The sequence below is a fragment of the Falco rusticolus genome, chromosome 8 (assembly GCF_015220075.1).
Source record: "Falco rusticolus isolate bFalRus1 chromosome 8, bFalRus1.pri, whole genome shotgun sequence".
Classification (NCBI taxonomy): domain Eukaryota; kingdom Metazoa; phylum Chordata; class Aves; order Falconiformes; family Falconidae; genus Falco; species Falco rusticolus.
This window is the reverse complement of record NC_051194.1, coordinates 64,648,847-64,667,762: the sequence shown is the minus strand read 5'-3', so window position 1 is coordinate 64,667,762 and position 18,916 is coordinate 64,648,847. Positions and strand designations below refer to the sequence as shown.

Genomic DNA, 18,916 nt, shown 5'->3' with positions numbered 1-18,916 from the left:
TCAAGTACAGAAGTGGAGAGGGGCAGCGCAGGGAGCTCTTGCTCCCACCAGTGACGGTGCTCCATCTCTGGTTCTCGGTGCCCGAGCTCTCCATGCAGCCCAGATGGGGATTCTGATTGCCACTAATGGGAAATGTAATCACTCACTTTGATTTAAAATTGTTATGTGGTTTTTTTTTCTGCTAGGTGTATTGTGTGGCTACAGCTTAGCTATCCTTAGCATACAGCTCTTGTTCAAACAAATAAATCCCAGTTAACCAAGCTGGGAGGAAGGAGGGTAGATAGGGTGGGTGTGTGTGGCAGAAAGAAATCCAATCATTTCAGTATTTCCATCTTTGCATAGAGACCTCTGTCTTTCCTGTATATTGCATAACTCATTTCAGCATTTTGTCTCTTTGCTGGAGTAGAATTTCTTGTGATGTGAGCACGTCTCATATTTTTCTCCTTGTATTTACTGCACCGGATTTTCATTGTGTGGATATTTCTTAGCTCCTGCTCTAAGTAGTTTTCATTCCACATGGCTGTCATGGCCACAGGCTTACCAAACTGTATCCGCTACTTCATATAATCTGTTCCTTTCTTAAGGATTTTCCCAGGAATAATATGCATTATTTAGAAATTTGCAATTAGTCAGTGTTTTTTCCCTCACTCTGTTCCGCATGGATATTTCTTTTCTGCAGACTTACCAAGATTCCTAGCAGGAATACCCTAGGGTTCCTTTACATTTAATAGTGAGGTTGTGTAGTTTGAAAGTTGTTATGGTTCTTTCCCCTGCTCTACTGTCATGCGGTTGAAGAGAATCTGTCCTGGGATTTGTCACCAGTGGTTGATATACTCTTTGATTTTACTATTTAGTTTAAGCTTTGCTTTCTCAGATAAAGGTTACTGGGTTAATGTATTCTCTGATATTTAATAGCCCTACAGTTTCAGTAGTGTCAATTTGTTGTAGAGCTAGAGGACTTGGTGGAGCAAAAAAAGACAGGGAAACCCCAAACTGGTATGTAGACAGAGCTGAACTATTTCTGCACCCTTAGTGGCTGGAAATTTAACTAAGGTGCCACTAAACCCACCCAAGTTAGCTCAGCTCAAATTTGCTCAAAATCTTTCCTTAGCAAAGGCTATCTCTGTGTCAGGCTTTCAGAATACTATTGCTTGTTAAAATGACTTAGAGCAAGGGAGGATTTATGGGTAGGGAATTGCTGGTGGCTGCCACAATGCTAGGTTTATGTCTCAAAATATTGATTTTAATTAGAAAATTGAATCTCATTTTTAGACATTGAAGCTGCTGCTTAAAAAAGGTCTTACTTGATACAGCCTTTAGACTCTACTGCAGTGCACCATAGCAGCCTTCGAGTGGAAAAGTTAAAGCAAAAAGGCAGAAGATCCTCTTTACTGAAAGTGGAATTACCTGTTGAAGACTGAAATGAATCTGTACCACCCAGTTATCTGAAGTGCCTCAGTTTTGCTCACATTTTTTTAAGTCGCCAAAAGTCAGGAACAGCTGCAGTCCTGTGATTCTGCAGTGAATTGGGTAGGCTGGATAAAACTGGAAGAGGGAGATGTTTTTGTTTTTAAAGCATTGTTAAAATTGAGTCAGCCAGTGTAAGCCGTATAGCTTTCCAGAGATGGCCAAGATGCCTTTTTGCACAAGAGCCTGCAGGAGCTGATGGGCTGGAGCTTGAACTGACCAAAGGTAAATAGCTTGTTTGATCATCCTCGTGCTCTCATCTCTGTGGAGAAGGGTCACACAATGTGCCAGGGCCTTTCTGGAGCTTTTAATGTAAGTGAGGAAAGAGAGCAGAAGGAAAGTGCGGTTTCTGGAGAAGGCGCATTGGCCTAACATGGTGTTAGTGGTGGTGTTAGATTGCATTTTCTTGCTGGAAAGGTACACATGCTGGGAAGGGTTTGACCCTGGAAGAGTTCAGAGTGGGGGAGAGGAAGGCAAAGTGTTGTTGTTAAAAAAGGTACCTCCTCTATAGGATGGATGAAGGGAGGGCGGAAAAAAATAGAAAGGAAGAACTACCCGTAACCAGGCTCTTTCCCACCCTATGGGCAGAAGCAGCCCAGATATTAAGTGTCATTTTTATGGATATCAGGTGCTGCAAAACAGCTCTGCACCTCTCTGCTTTAGTTCGCTTGTATGTACTAAGAGTTGCTCAGAGGGAATTCGCAAGGCAGGAGGGTTAAGCAGGTGATATTTCAGTTTTGTTGAGCTTTTCTGTGGGTTTTGGCTGTTCTGTATTGTGCTCTGTGTAGTTCCCATTGCTCAGAATGGTACTCTCAGTTTCTTTTCTGGGTGATTTTTCACACAAGGGTTAGTCACACATTTCTATAAGTTACCTTAATTTAACTTATTTGCCTAACTGTTGTTCTGCAGTGAGTAGCACGGATGTTCTCCAATTCTTGGCTGTGTGGTCTTGCACATTTGGAAGCAGAACAGACACATCTGAAAAGCGTTATTTGGATTATGCATGCTGCAGCATCTAATCTTACCTTTAGGATCTGGTTCCTAAATTATGCTTGTTCTTACCTGGGCGCAGTGAGCATGTGTTCCCCAGCATGGCACTGCCTGTTGTTACGGAACTGAGGTTTAGATATTGTAATACCAAGTACAAAGTAAAGTAGAACTGCCCTCCCCAGCTTGAGCTGCAGGTCTCAACCTAAGTTCTGTGTCTTTTTTGCATTATTATGAAAAATAGTAGTAATTATTTTTAAATTTGTATTATGACTGGGAATTTAGAATGGAGAATAAAACTAAATTTTTGTACTCATCAGACACTTCGTTTGGTTTTGAAGTCAACTGGATTCATTGTGCACTTGCATGTTATTCACTTTCCCTGGAAAAGTTCTGTAATTGTGGGAGATACTTTAAAATACTTTTTTTCTTTCTTTCTGTACTTCCAGAGTATGATTTCATCCATTGTAAATAGCACATACTATGCCAATGTGTCAGCAACGAAGTGCCAGGAGTTTGGGAGATGGTACAAAAAGTACAAGAAGATTAAAGGTAAATTGATTTTTTCTTTCTAAGAAAGAAAAACTTAACTTTCTAAGTTCTTGAGGTTCTGCTGACAGTTTGAGATTATTTGCTTTAAGTAAAAGTGATAATAAGGTGTAATAATATTAGTGAATTTGCCCACAAAGAGGGCACAGTCACAGCACATTTGAAAATAAATCTGATACTTCACAAACAAGGCTGGCATGAAAACACAGGCCACTTAAAACATGCTTAAAATATCCCATTTAGCTGTGCTGAAAGACCAACTGTGTTTTGAATTAAGCTAAAACATTTTAGAAAAAAAATAATGTTCTCATATCTCAGGATTTAGAAGTTAAATTGCTATGTAGATTATCTTAGTTGCATTTTATTCATGCAAGCTAAAAAACATCTAAGTTATGTGTACCCTTGCTCTCTGTTTTCAGTACTGCAAAGTGTACTGGCATTCCTGCTGTGTTTTATCATGTGGAATCTGGATACCAATAGAGGATTTAATATGTGATTGTTAAGAGACATTGCTAAATAATAAGGTGCTTATTTTTTTTCTTCTACAATGACATTGTATTAGTTTGTTAGCAGTGAATGCCTGAGGCAGTAAAATTATTTTTTTTTCTACCTAAATGAATCCCACTCTCACCACTGGAATGTCCGATCAACTTCTAGTAGTGCGTGTAGTGATGTGACAAGCATCTGTCATGCGTAGTCTGTTCTTTTATTCATCCTTCCCTTTGGGAAGAGGGCTTGGGTGTGTACTGGGCCACTTGTTTTGGTAGGTTTTTTGTTTTAAAACGCACGTGTGCTTCCAGCAGGAGTTTGGGGATAGCCAAAAGATTTTCCCACAATGCCAACTGGCTCTTCTCTCTCCAAAAGTCCGTCAGCCTTGGAGATTAGCTGTATTCTGTGATAGGTTTTTTCATAGCTCTTTTCTCAGTTATACCACTGAGGGGAAGTTTCATTGTCTGAAAGAAGACATAGGCTATTTTTGTTGTTTCTGCCTGTGATCCTTTCAGCAGCCAGGAAAATTGTAACAGGATTCACAAGCATTATGCAGAAATAGGGTAATGTCCTGTCCTTCTTGAGAAGCCATTGTATTTATAGTTGCATGGAGATTAGCATCTTTCAAAAAGTGCGTACCTTCTTTTTCTCTTGAAAGGCTGGCATACGTGAGCTGTGGAAGGTTGCTTGTTTAGTTTCCATCAGGCAGACTAGAAATCTGCGTAATACGACAAAGAGACTGCTGCTTGAGTTAGGAACACATGAAACAAAATTGCATGAAATACCAATAGAAGTTCTGAGGCATCTAGTTTTCCTCTGCATGCCTGGCTTGTGTGGAGCATACCTGTAAGACACTCAGCCCGGGGCTTTGCAGGGATTAGGTTTTTGCTATGGGGGAAAAAAAGAATGTGTTATGGTAAAATAATATGTGTCTGGAAGGAAGATGGTTCAGGCAGAAGTTGAAGTGACAATGCAGATGAGGAAATGGAGGTGTTGCTTTTCATCTACTAAAATGATTTAGGCTTGAAGTAAAAATGTCGATTGGACATTTTAGTACATGGTTACCCTCATGCCAAAAAACCAGTAGTTTGTTCTCTCTCTAAATTGCTGTTGTGTGACTCAAAGTGTTTCTTTTCTCTAAATGGTGTCTCTTAATAAAAGAATTTTGTTTGAAGTGCTCTAACATATCCTCTTGTGTAAAAGACAATCAAAAGGAATCAAACAGCTTCAAGGTCACTACCGTTCGCTATTACTTGCAGTTCTAGGAGAACAGAGGCAGGCTTCCTCCCTGTCCCGTCCCCCCCTTCTTTTTTTCCGAACTGGGCAAAGGTGCCAGTTGCAGAGGCACTGGAAGCCCTTGTAGTGTCCTTAACTGTAGAGATGCCACTACAGTTTCTGAGTGTTTCTAGCACACTGCCATCTTCCACTTTCTTCCATTCTTAGAGCATTGAATTCTTTAAGCTCTTACTTTTTCCTTAGTAAGTGCACAGTTAAATTGTTAAGTGCAGTAAAAGCAGAAAGAAACCTCAATCAAGAGGTCAAGGATCCAAACCTGAAGAGTTTGCCAGATAACTCCCTATCTGTGCTATTCAGGGAGACACAACCAGTTGTTGCTGTTTGGAAGTATATGTATGTATTAGTAGGGGGAGAAAAAGGAAGGTTAAGGTATGTGTGAAGTAAACACAAGCTGCTATAAAGCAGTTCAAGTAGTGTTGATTCATCAACCGTACCAATGGGAGAGAAAACAAAGAGTCTATGGCAGGTACAGTGGTGCATGGAGAATAAACAGCCGTGCAATTGCAGGGCAGTAACCTAAACCCCCTGGAAACAGGAAGACTCCTGCGCTTCTTTCAGTGGTTTCCATTTCTCATCATCTCTGTTTTCATGACGTTTTGTTTCTTATCTGTAGCCAGATAGTCCTACAGGACAGCTCAGTTAGTATGAAAAATCATTGACTTGAGTTACCTGCTTGGGTAATTACATGCTCCTTTAATAATAATTTAAAAAAAGGACTTAGATTTTCCATGAGGGTGGATGAATGATGCAGCAATTCATTTTTCAGATTGTCATCTGGGTATATTGGGTTAAAGTATAGTTTAGAGTCTTTGGGTCCAGCACCCATATCCCTGTGTAACTAGAGCTGTTTATTAGAAAGTAAAAGCAAAAAAAAAATCACATAAGCTGTGGTAAATGCAAAATAGGAAGGGGCTTCAAAATAACTTTATTGACGTCGCAAACTAAACGCAGCCTACAGTGTTAAATGTGTTTCCTATTATCTGCTAATGTCTGTTTTAATAAAACAGTGGGAACTAAATGGTTGCTTCTTAATCAAAACCATGATTTCCTAAACATAAGCTATGTGATTCTGTTACAAATTGCCACATACAGATCTCCTAGGTCAAACTTTTTTCCTTTCTCATAGAAATAAATAAATGGTAAAATAGTTATACACTCTAGAAGATAAAAGTAATTACAGCTGAAGCCAGGCGAATATAAAAAGTTCTCGGGGAAAAAAAAAAGAAAAAAGAAACGCATGGGGTTGCCGAGTATATAGTTAATGTTTAAATAAATATAAGAAAGTGAACAATCAATAATTCGATATCATTAGCAACAGATGTAAAAGCTCTACACAAATGGAATTGTATCAGATCTCAAGTAAACATTCTCAGTTTGCATTCTGTTGAACTCACCGAAAAGACAGCTGAACTATTTATGCTTGTAATTTAAAAAAAGTTTTCAGTTGGTTCAGCTCAGCATGGTAATTTTGTCTTGTGTCAAGGCGATGCTAGAATAAATTTCTGCTTGAATTTTTTCTGCTATCCCACCCCAGCCCCTTAAGGTTTTTAGACCTTCACAGTTTACTCAGCGGCACGAGACTAAGTATACAGACAGATTTGGGAACTGGCTGGTGTGAGTTTGGAGGCTTTTTGCTTCCTCCTGGCTCAGAGCCTACCACTTGGGATCCGTGCACGGGCATGAGTGAGTTTGTAACAGGATGTCCGCTCTTTGCAGTCTCCTTGGGATGCACATATACATTTGAAGGAGAGCTTATGTTAACACTGTTCTAATGGAAAATGTATAGTAGTTGGGAAACAAAAAGCTTACGGTTCTGTGACCTTTCTCTTCCCCCCATGGATGTCTGTAATCATTTGGGGTGGTAATTAAGCCAATTAGTTTGTATTATAATTTTGTTCAGAATATGCACCGTGAGTGAACTCAATATTACTACATGAGGCCTTTTTTCCCCACTCTTTTTATTTACTTTTTTCTTCTTCTTTTTGAGGCTATGAGGCATTTTAATACACAGTCGTGCATGCATGATGGTGTTTAAGTGTGTTTAAGCCTACCTGAATGAAGAATCAGAATTTCCCCTTTTTAATAAAGGTTACGTATTAATTGATGGCAACTGCACAGCCATGGCTTAGTCGAGGGGTTCTCCCACTGTCCAGCCCAGTCCCACAGGGATACTCCTTTCAATCTGAGAACCATTAGTCTGGTTTCTCTAGATGCTGAACTTGCTGAAGCTGGGAGAAGGTACTGTCAAAATTTAGGATTTGAATAATTGTTTAAAAGGCTTGCATTGATTCTTAATTTGGTGAACAAATGGATGCACAAACAAAAATAACACTTTGTAAGTAATGATATATGTATACATTTGTAGTATGTATGGAGAGAAGCATTTCAGAACTTTGCCGTGCAACTCAGATCATTGGCAAGGGGTCATACCTGTACCAGTTACCTACTCATTGCCCAGAGTTTTGGGTTTGTAGCATTCCAGATATTTTTTAGCTCTGTTTCTCGGTAGATATTTCACTTCTCAGTGTCGTGTTTTCTATTTTTATCAGAAGGACTATCACTGCATCAGAATTCTTTCACAACTGAAACTCTTAACTGGTGTGAATTTTTTCTTTTTGCCTGGTGACACAACTTAGCTTGGTGGGAGGAAGTTAGGAAGGCGAAGGGGAGGGATAAATACGTTGTGAACTTACAAATAAAAAGATGTATTTTCTTTGTCTGCATATTAAGAACATTTCACTTCTGGTCCTGCCGTCAGTGGCTGTCAAAATACAGCTTTCTGTGATGTGAGTTCTGAGGCTGTGGCTGTCCCAAAGTTTTTGTGAAATGATGAGGCTTTTCAGTTTAAAGGAGGAGGGCTCAGTTATTTCTATTTCAGCAGATCAGGAATGTAAGAAAAAGCGTTAATGGCTTCCTTAAATTGAGAATCTGCTTTGGCTGCTCTTTGATTTTTCCAGTATTACTGATTTGTTGTTTGTGTGCTGTTTTATTCTTGAAAGTGTGTTTGCTTACTTCCCATAATGGATAGACAGAGCAATCTGTTTGTCTTATCATGTATTCTAGAGCCTGTTGCAGGTTGAGAGAGGTTAGGAACAGGATTCAGAAGGGCTCCCAGCTTGCTTATTTCCAGGCTGAAGGAACCTAGGATTGCAGCACGGTGATAATGCCAGTGTGAGTCTGGGGAAAATTGTCGTTATGTGCTTTGAGGAATAGTTTTTAATTGTTCCTCAGAAGCAGATGTTGTGGAAGCCTCATGAAAAGGCACACCAGATCTTTCCCAAGCAACGTTTTTGACTTTTAAAAATACCCTATTTATTGGTACATGCGAGCGTATATCTCTCTCTATAGACAGAAGGGTTTGTATATATGTATGTACATATATATATATGCACATATAGATCTTGACCTTTTACCTTTTGAACGAACAAGACTGAGGCAGAAATACTAAGTTTTTTAAGAAGAGATTATTCCATGCGTTGTTTGGCTGTTGGTCACAGTGCCAGTTAGGGTCATTCAGGTCAGCTGTGTGGCTCTTGACATGACTGTAATTTTTCCTTTGCTTACTTTTACACTCCAGACTGTGTATTTATTTCACTAAAAATAGGATTTTCCTCACTTTCTGAAGGAAACGGGAAAGAAAATAGCATCATTCGCAGGCAAGCTTTTCAGCATCTAGGTGACATACATGACCTGAAGATCATCTCTGACTCGGAGACATCCCCTTTGTTTGTGGCCTGCTGTGCTGTTGTATGAGGACAGGAGTTCATTGGCTTCGCTAATGAGGATAAAGGGGCATCTCTCTAGAAATACAAGTTTAAGGTTGTTAAGATCCGGCAAGAGTTATAGACCCCTTGACTGCTATTTTCCACACCCACATCAGCATTTTGTATTTCAGCATTGTCCCTGACGTTAAGTGCCAGTTGGGGGGATGTGTGCGTGTGTATTGTTACGAAACAATTTACCCACTGCAGTGCGTTCCAGGGGCGCTGTGGGCTGTGGCCCTCCTGGCTATTCTCTCTGTAAAGAGAATTAAAACACACCCTCTGGGTTTTTTTTTTTTTGTTTTGTGTTTTGTTGTGTTTTTCTTTTTCCCCTACTTAAGCTTAACTTTTATCTAAAGTAAATGCATATATGACTTTCAACTTTGCATAATGTCTTTCATGCCTTCTGTCTGCTTTGGAGCAGTGACTCTCACTCTTAATAGTATGTGTCGTGGCAGAAGGGTACGTGCAGTTAGCTGAATGCCATCTCTTGCGCGTGCGAGTGGCTGGTGCTGCAGCCATCGCTGCTTCAGGGAACATACACCAGTACAGCAAAAGCTGGGAACCTTTCTCAAAAGAGAAACTGCCTAGCCACTTGTCCCATGCCTTGTCCCTGCTGTGCTGCGACATTATACCTTTCTTAATTAAGAGATACTCGCCAAACCTGCTCAAATAATGTCGCTCAACTTCATGGTTTTAAGATGTCTCCTGTTCCAAGGACAGTGCTCTTCTCAGTGAGGACTGGTTGTGTGCTGAGGCTGGGACTTCTGCCCAGCCACCCTTGAATTTTTAGTAAAGAATGGTCATCTGTTTTCTAAAGAGAAAACACTTTTTTTAATCTGCAGAATTAATTTTCCTTGATATTTAAAAACATGTTTTTGTGTCCTGCCAAACAGCAACACGTTAGCTCAAAAAGAAAGGAGGTTTTGGAAAGTGAGCATCAGTGGAGATTAGATTGACACGGGAGGAAAACCTGAAGCTTAGGTACAGGCATAAGCTTTCCCGGTGTGAAAGCTGCAATATGGCTGTCCGTGATCCCATGGATGTCATGGAATACCTTGCTCTGAGAGCAGAATTGAATTCTGTTTACTCAAAGTATCTGAAAAGTTTATATGTCTGCTGTGATGGTGTATGGTGTTTGTGTTCTGTCTCATTCCTTTCACCATCTCTGATGTTACAAGTCAGGAAGAAATGCATACGTATCTCCTGGGGGGGTTGCACAAGGGATGGGGAGTTTAGTACTGAAACAGCAGGACAGGCTTCTGTCTGTCACAGTAGTTGGACAGAAAGGGAGATAATTTTATATCAGGTGAGAACATCAGTCAATCTACACCAGCACACTCTGTGTTTCTGTTAGACAGTTCTGAGTGATGTTTGCCCTGCTTCTCCTTTTCCATTTCACCTGACCAATATTCATGCATTAGACAGGTGGTCACCGAAGCCCGTTTGACATGATGCTTTTCTCTGCCAGATGGATCTGACATGTCCTGTCTACAAATGATGTTAACGTGATTATGAAGAACTGAGATGATACTTTTATGTGCCCTCCTGAACCCGTACAGTAACCCCAAAATAATCTAAAAATAAGATAATAGGTTAAATTCTTCTCTTCTGCAAGCACCTTTGGTAGCAGTGTAGTCCAGGGAGAGCCTGTGGGAGGAATGTGACTTGCTATGTTTAAGCAGAATTGACAGAAGACATGTTAGCATGTCTGTGTCCCAAGGGATGACTTGGATCCAGTCTTCAGGACAAGGGAGGGAGAAGGCCAGCTGCACAGCGAGTCAGCGATGTTAGTTCTCTGCGCTTAGTTCACCTGAAACCGATGCTGATCGAAGGCATGCTTTTAAGGATGGTTCTTCTAAATACAAAAATAATGATTTGTGCTTTGGTGGGAACTGAACAATTTGCAACACAACAAAGAACAGACAATGGCCTTTCCTGTCTGTTTTCCATTAGGCTTGGATGAAGGCCTTTGCTACTCACAGCCGGCGGCCAAACCATTTCTGTATGTGCTCTATAGCTGTTTTGAGGTTATTTGCTACCCTGCAGGAGTAGAGGAAGGGAAAGGTTTTGAAAGTTACAGCTTCTTATCAAGTCTGCCTCTCCAACCAACCTGTTTTTTCTCTGGTCCTGACTGCAGGAACAAATGGCCCAGGCAGAGATCAGTCACTGAATGAAGTCAGTGAATGACTTTGGGTAAATAGGAAGTTTAGATGTTGAATGAAAATGAGACTCTTCAGACCAGCCCTTTGCACTGAAGTGGTTAAGTGGGCTGTGATTAAAAGAAATAAGTAATTATCCTAATTATAGATTAAAAGATACAGAATTACCACTTTAAAAGCTCCTCCTGTGCGCTGGAGTTGTTCCGTTATTTACAAAGTGGTAGTTGATAATTATGTAGCATAAGCAAGAGGGCACCCTCTTGGTGTCACACAGCAGCCCTGTCTCCCCGAGGCAGCGGGTGGTACAGTGCCCGGGAGTGCTTCGTCCCCTGGGCATGGCTCCAGAGTTCAGGTCTTGCTCCAGTGAGTAGGATGGTGCTAAGCCAGGAGAAGCTGTGGGAACCTTTCTCTCTCGAGTGTAGCGCAGGGCACATCAGAGTTCACAGAGCTCTCCCTGCTTGGCCGTGACCACTGCTGGTAATGGCTTTTATGATCACCAGGTTTTAAATAATAAATGAAACAAAGCAGCACACTCTGGAACACTGGAGAACAGCCCTGGGTGGTGACATCCTGTCACAATTGAAGCATGGCAATTCTGCCGGCTAGTAACTTATTACAAAATGTTTCTTTACCAGCCCCTTCCTACTCTGGGGTGAAGTGCCTGTATGCCTGCGGGACTGAAAAGCTCAGGACTCGGTGGGCCATGGGTGCTGGTGGGTCCTCTGCGTCCCTGCTGCAGCGCGGTGCTGGGAGACATGTTACACTCTTGCTCTTGCTGCCGCATCCGTTATTGTGCATAGGAATTTGGTTTCCAGTGCTGTCAGTCAATTCCGTGCTGCTCATAAGCCCGAAATGCCCCACAGGCTGTTTGTCAGAATGTTCCTATTAACAACTCAGTGAAAATAAAGGGTGAGGGGAAGGGAAGGTGGAGAAATAAATCTTATTTTAAATCTTTTGAGCTGGTTTTATTTCAAATGGAAAGTTGCATGTGGACCACCCCAAGCTATTGTGCTGTGGACTGCGTCAGCTGCTCGACTGCGCAAGGAAGATTTGGGTAGAGGTTAAGAGCATCGCACAGGGGAAGGGTGCGCTGGAGTCCTTTTGTGCTGTATCCAGGAAGTTTCTAACTCAGTATGGAGTTGAAATACATTGACACACGTGGTAATCATTATAAGAAGAGAAAGGAACATTGAAATACGACAATTTGCTGCTCCCATTCTGGGGATTATGTTGGTTTCTGACTGTCTTGCAGAGGTACTGGTTGGGGGAGTGGGGGGCGGGTTATAGGGAAAATGAAGGGCAGATGCTATCCTGGAGTGCTCAAGAGCTGCTTGCTGAGCTTAGCACAGTACCTGTTGTCCAGATACCTTGCATCTGCCAACCTAGTGTATGGCTTTGGAAGGGTGGGTGGCTCTGAAATGCGACAGTGCCATTGTACTTGGTGTAAAAGAGCTCATCAAGCAAAGAGCTGCAGAATCGCGTAGCAGGCAGCGTGATGCAGGGAGAAGAGGGGAGTGCTGCTATGTCTTTTGCTGTGGTCATACCACAGATGGAGGTGGGTAACAGCCTCCTGAACCAGCTTTCGTTTAACCAGCACAGGCGTCACTAGCAGAGGGAAGTTTATCGGCAATACTTGAATGTAGACAGCACCCAGTTTAAGGTCCTGCTGCTCTGTCTTCACTGCTTTGTATTCCAATATACTCAAGTACTAGCCAGTTGATACAGGACTACAAGAGCTGTGAATGTATCCCCACTTGGAGTGGAGCAAGAGCAAACAAGGGAAGGGTAAGGGAAGGACTGTAATGGGGTAGGAACGTGGAAGGTGGAGGATGCAAATGGAAAAACCCTGTCTGAGGAAGGGCTGAGGCAAAACACTGGTGTTGCAGCAGCTTTGTGGCTCCTGTATCCCTTTTTTCTTAGAGCATTCCTGGCAAGCTGGCCTGCTTCCCAGGGCAGTGCCAGTCTCCATCTCGGGGTTGTCTCAGGCTTGCTTCTGTCCAGCCCCACAGAGCCTTACCAATCCATAGCTACCAAGGAACAACAGGGAATCTGATATGGGCAATGTGTTAGAGAAGAAAAGAGTCTTGAGGAGTTGAGTAATGCACATTTTTTCCATCCAGTGTAACTGTTAGTGGTAACCTTTTATTATTGAAGTGGTTGAAGTGACTAGAATCTGGTTTGTTTATTGGGAGTATATGCGTGGCTATATAGTCTTGTGTGATCGAAAAAGGAAACTGATAATAAGGGAAAAAATACACCTATGGAAGCAGGTCAGGTGATGTCTTTGTGTAATTGTAATTCCAAGTAGCACTGCAGAGATTAACAGCCTGGCAGCCTTTTCATCTTAAACTTTATTTTTATAGGGGTTTGTAACTTGGCACTAAAGTCAGGAGTGGGTGGAAACTTGGCAAATGTGGTTCAGCCCAGAAAGTGAATGTTATTTATATTTATTTCTCACCAAGTTTTCAAAAACACTTGGTTACTGTTTTTGTGTTATAACAAGTAGTAATTTGTTGGTTTCAGTGACTTATTCTCTGAGTGTTCCTTAAACTACAAAATAGATCAGAACTTATTTCAGCTCTTCTGAAACTCCTATTTGAAGGACTATAGATTTCTAGGGGTTTAAATGAAGACCAAAAGCAGTTCTTGTTGTGTTTTCCTGTAGCAGGATGCTCCAATTATTTCATGTACACTGAGCAATGTTTTTGTTCTATTTACATCAGATTAATTCTGGACTGCCAAGTAGCTGCTGCACCTTTGAATAATTACATTTGGTTTTGCTGGCAACTGTGTGTATTTACTGACATTACCCAGGTGCAGGCTTACTGCGGAGAGGCTGAGGAGGCAATAGTTAGTGTGGCCACGTGGGCTCTGAGTTGTCCATGTCGCAGGATGTGGTCTGGGGCTGTGTCAAAGTAGTCCCTCTTCCCCACTCCCCTGCCTGCACACGACATCTCTGTATCGACGCCAGCCCCATCCCTGGTATTAACACTACTCGTATTTCACACTTCACCTTGATGTCATGTCCGTCCCTAAAGCCAGAGACTAGCGGTGTAGAGCTTTCTGTACCTGGCTTTCAGGGAGGCCTGCTGACATCATGGGCAGCAGCGTTTGAACAGGAATTCTCAGTATTTTCAGCAAACTGAAACACAGCATTATGTCTCTGGCAGCCCGTGAGTAACGTAGCAGAATGGTCATTTGCTGATGACGGTGTTTGTGTGTTGCATGCATGGCATTGCCTTTCATAGTTGAAATATACTGCACAAAAAGCACTGACTTAGTTGGGTTGAAACATTGGCTTTTGTGGGAGAATGGAATTAATAATTTTCTTAGAAATGCTTGATTTTTGTTTTAAAAGATTTGTTTAAAGATATTTTTTTTATGGAAGGTTAAAGATGTTGTGGGTTTTTCCTTCAAAAGAATGGCAAGAGTGAGTTAGAAGAAAATCTTGGGTTCTAATTCACCTAGTTGTAAAATTCAGTCCTTGTGATGTTCCAGAATGGCAGCTCTGAAGATAGTAACTGTGTGTGTTTGTGTGTGTTCAGGGCATGACCCCCTCCCCAGTGAGAATTCAGCCCTCTCTGTCGGAGATTAGCTCTGGAAGGTGAAAAGAGCTGTCTTCCTATTTAGAAGGAGACGGAGAAAGTCATCAGTAAACTGTCATCCTGAGTATTAACTGTGTAAAGCTTCAAAGCTTTATATAGATTAAGTTTAAAAAAAGAGTTCAAAGCCTTGTGCAGTTGTTAATCATTACACAAGTTATAATAGTATTATGGTATTTATGAAATGAATCCTATCTTGTTATTTGCTCAGAGCAATACAGGGATGAGGTAGTAGTTTTCTAGTTGTATGATACGCATCCCTGAAAACTTTTTTATCAGATCACTATATAAATGTCTATGCATTTGCATGTAGTGAGGCTCGTGGAAACTGCAACGTACTGTAGAATGACTTCTGATTACTTAAAATTATCTAAGTAATAATTGTATTTGTGTACTTTTTAAACTTCATATTCTATTTCAAGTACTACTTTTAAAGGAAGCTTAGTTTTGTAATATGTGTATTTAGTTTTGCAGTTACATGAAAGCTATTGCAATATCGCTGACATAGGAGATTTCAAAGGGACAGTATGTATCAGCTTATAAAACTACAATATATGCATTTTGTGTGTAGCATTTCATTTTTTGTAGCATGGTGTCACTTAGGGATCGCTGGTCTTTGTTGTGCTAAACAAAGGTTGTTTGAAGAGAGTGACGTCCGTTTCTTTAAAGTAGACCTTCATGCAGAGATGCTTTAAGGTTTCTGGACTGACTCGAAGCAGTGAGGCTTTGGCTAGAGGAACACTGCTTTCACGTTTTCTCATGTGTGCATTGCACGGGTTTGCAGCATGCTTTCACGCAAGCAGCGTGATTCTGCTGTAGTGACCTGGGTGACCTGGCGTTACCAGACCGCTTTATCCACGCAAGGTGCTGTTATGTCAGAAAAGATAATAGTTGCTGAGTTCGTAAGGAGGAGCTGTTCTGTGAGCTGCCCAGCGAGTGGCCTGGCTTCCGTGGGGTTTGTGTGACTGGATGCTAATTCAGGTTTCTTTCCTTCACCTAGGTGCCAGTGGTGCTGGAATATTGACCCCTTTTAACATTACTCATTTGGGTGTGAGAGATCCAAAAGTTAGTGACAGTGTAAATGTCCAAGCTAATTTCTTCAGGAAATGAGTCTAGAGAGGATATCTGCTGCCAGTTTGATAGGAGGCTTCCTGAGCAGTGGGTGATGCCTGAGAAGTCCAAAAGAATGTTAATTATTGTTGTTGCTTTTACTTTGTGCTGCCTTTGCTTATGTTTCTGTGAAGCTTTTATGCAAGTGTAGCTTTGCAAACTAAAGCAGTGGCTGTTGTGTACGGTCACCTGCAGTAACCGTTACCCTAATGGTCCTCTTGTAAGTGCAAACTGAAATGACAGCAAACTAATTTTTCTCTTTTAACAGTGGAAAGAGTGGAAAGAGAAAACCTTTCAGACTATTGTGTTCTTGGTCAACGTCCCATGCACTTACCAAATATCAACCAGCTGGCAACCTTGGGAAAAACTAATGAACAGTCTCCTCATGGCCAAATTCACCACAGTACTCCAATCCGAAACCAAGTGCCAACGATGCAGACAATGATAAACCCTGGGCTCCTGTCTCCTCAGCTCAGTCCACAACTGGTGAGGCAGCAGATAGCAATGGCCCATCTGATAAACCAACAGATTGCTGTCAGCCGGCTACTGGCTCACCAGCACCCGCAAGCTATCAACCAGCAGTTCTTGAATCATCCGCCCATCCCTAGAGCTGTCAAACCCGAGCCATCAAATTCGTCGGTGGAAGTCTCTCCAGATATTTACCAGCAAGTCAGAGATGAGCTGAAGAGAGCCAGCGTGTCTCAAGCTGTCTTTGCAAGAGTAGCATTCAACCGCACACAGGTATCAATTTCTGTTCTATAACCAGGAAGCACTGAGGGGGCAGAGTTGTGGCTCTTGTGGGGCTGTGTGGTTGCTGCAGATCGAGGCGGGAGGTGTGCCACAGAAACGGGTTGACACCCCCCGCCACCACCACCCCTCGCCGCCCCCCCCCCCCCTCCCCGCCCCGTTGAGCTTGAACAAGGCTGTTTCTTCCTGGAGCAGCTGCTCATTTGCCTTTGGTCTCCCCCGTGCCGTTACCTGAGCTGTGCTCTCCGGCAGTAACACTGCTCCTGCAGTTCTTCCCTGAGTTCCTCTCTGGGCATATAAACTTCTGTCCCTGCCTGGTGGCCAGGAAGAAGGAACAAGAGGCAGTGAGAGTCTGAGGTGTCTTTGGGTCTCTGTCACTTCCTCAGTTCCTTCGTGTGTTGCAACTGATGCCGCAACAGTGCCAGGGGCTCCTGCCACCAGAAATGTGTGAGACAAGTGTGCATAGGCCTAAGGACTGCCTGCTGGGGAAGATGCCTGCCATTTGCAGCACATCGTGTTTGATTTCATACATCTGACACAGGTTTTCTCACTCGCCTGGTGAAATGCAGATGTTGAAATGATCACACGATAACATCAGCTTAAGCTTACGACCTGGTGTACAGGGGAGGAATGTGTGTCCAGGAACACTGGCCGTTGACATGTATCCTGCTGCCAGTCAAGGCATACAAAGTATGAACTGTCAGTTTTGTGATGCTCTGTAGCAAGGCTAAAGAAAGGGAAACTGGCTTAGCATTTAATATTGGTACAGATTTCTTTTGTGCAGGTAGGAGTTGGTCTTCGAGGTAAGCTGTACCAGTGAGAGAAAAAAGGAGTGTGTGTATGTCTCCTGGAGGTCTGTCCCTTGCCCCATACAGCACCTTTGTCTGATCTGGATTAATGATTTTCTTTGGCACTGCCATTTTGGAAATGCCATGTTATGAGGGAACTAATTAAAGTATGGAGCACATTTTTATTACTTCCCTTCTTCCATTAAATTCATAAGATGGCTGCACTCAGAAAAAAACATTCACTTCCAATCAACATGACTTTGAGTTCTGGGGTTAGCCTTGAGGATATCAAATGAAAACTACATAGGAATGTATGAGTATTTCCTCTTTAAAATGCTGCTTTTAATTTGGAAAAGCTTTTCATCCCTCTGGGATCATAACCCGTTGTATATAAAGCCTGGTATAATCAAGGTAGATGGTACTGACAGAATGACATATTCTGAACTTGAGCGGGAGGTCAGCAGTAATGTTGCCAGCGAGGGTTTTGCCATTGTCACTGAACAGGAGGCTCAGCTTCAGCCAGATGGGGAGAGCTGGGTTGGTAGTGCCCAAGTCTGCTGTTAAACCAAAAGCTCGTTCCCCAGCGAGAAAGCGGTCATGCAACGTGTGTGTTAAATCAATGGTTCTGCTTGTTATTTAAAACGAGGCAGAGTTGTGATGCTGCGTGTCCAGGAACCCACACACCTTGCATGTTATTGACCAAACACTGTGTATTGACTTGCCAGGACAGCAGGGAAGAGGTGAGCACGTGGTACAGACTGCTCTGGCCTCTGCCTGGCAGTGGCACAGCAGTGTGTCTGCTCTGGTGCTTCATAGCAGCTATGGCAGAGATTGCGCCACACTTTTGATAGATAATCCAAAATCTGCGCTAAATCAGCTGCAGTATGGTTTGCTGGTGGTGATGGGGGGTTTTTGGGTCTTCTTACACCTCCTGCATAGATTTGGTGGGTTTAGGATGTTAAGCAGGTCTTTGGGTGAAATGTGGTTTCTTCCTGACTTCAGTGGCTCCTGGCAGTGTGACTGTGGGCAGTCACACCTGACAGCATTTTCAAATGCTCTGTATGACTTAGGACACCAGGTGTGTAACCATTCGGAGTGGGCTCACTCATCGAAAGCACAGACCTGAGCAGCACTGAGTGCACATGCCAAAGTAATGCTCTTTGAGAAGGTGCCAAGCACCTTTCCTGGGCAGGGCTGCACCTGCAGATGGGATGTGATGCTCTGTCCTCTGACTGTTTTACATCTGAGTTCAGTATATAAAAAGGTGTCTGTAATTCAGACTTAGTATCACTTTTTTTGTCAGTACTCCTGCTGACATTTATCTTAGGGTGTGCTAACTTCTCTGGCTTTTCTTTAAAAACAAAAAAAAAAATCTTCCCTGATTTTGATGTCTTCATTACAGGAGTTCAGGCATATAATTTTATATAAAAGGAAAGAAATCACCTACTTCTTAGCCCTCCATCACAGGTAATACGATGTACTATACAGTCCATGACAGTGATTCCAGAACAGGCAAGTCTTAAACATCTGTAAAAGATTTGCTCATCCCATGGCTGTGTTTCATTAGTCTACGGGCCCTTAATGTATAAGACCAGTGGATCTTACATGTAGTGCATCGTGTCCCTAGGAGCCATTGCTGTGGCAAGAGGGTGTAGGTACATACTTACGCTTCCCTGTCCTCAGCTCAAATCAAGCTCTCCTCACATTGGAGACTGTTTGAGGGATTAAGAAGACATGCTCAGTCAGTCAGCCTTGCACTGCGCAGCAGCAGATGCATGATGTTCCCACACACCCGTAGTGGAGAAGCAAACTCCGTAGAAGGCACTTGAAGTAGAAGTTCAAATCTACTCTGACCTCCCTGCATTCCCCCTGCTGCCTCCAAGGATCCTCTCCTCAGGAAGTACAGAGAGGCATGCATTTCTCTCTGGAAATGTTTGGGTTTGTTGCATTTCACAGGA

General features: G+C 42.5%; 1 protein-coding gene across 1 annotated transcript in view; it reads left to right on the top strand.

The window, feature by feature from the left end:
- Positions 1-18,916, top strand: part of SATB2 (SATB homeobox 2) — a 134,131-nt gene that overhangs the window by 64,289 nt on the left and 50,926 nt on the right. Inside the window, exons 7-8 of the mRNA XM_037398642.1 lie at positions 2,904-3,006; positions 15,692-16,164. Coding sequence (XP_037254539.1) covers positions 2,904-3,006; positions 15,692-16,164 — 576 coding nt within the window. The remainder of the gene's footprint in view (positions 1-2,903; positions 3,007-15,691; positions 16,165-18,916) is intronic.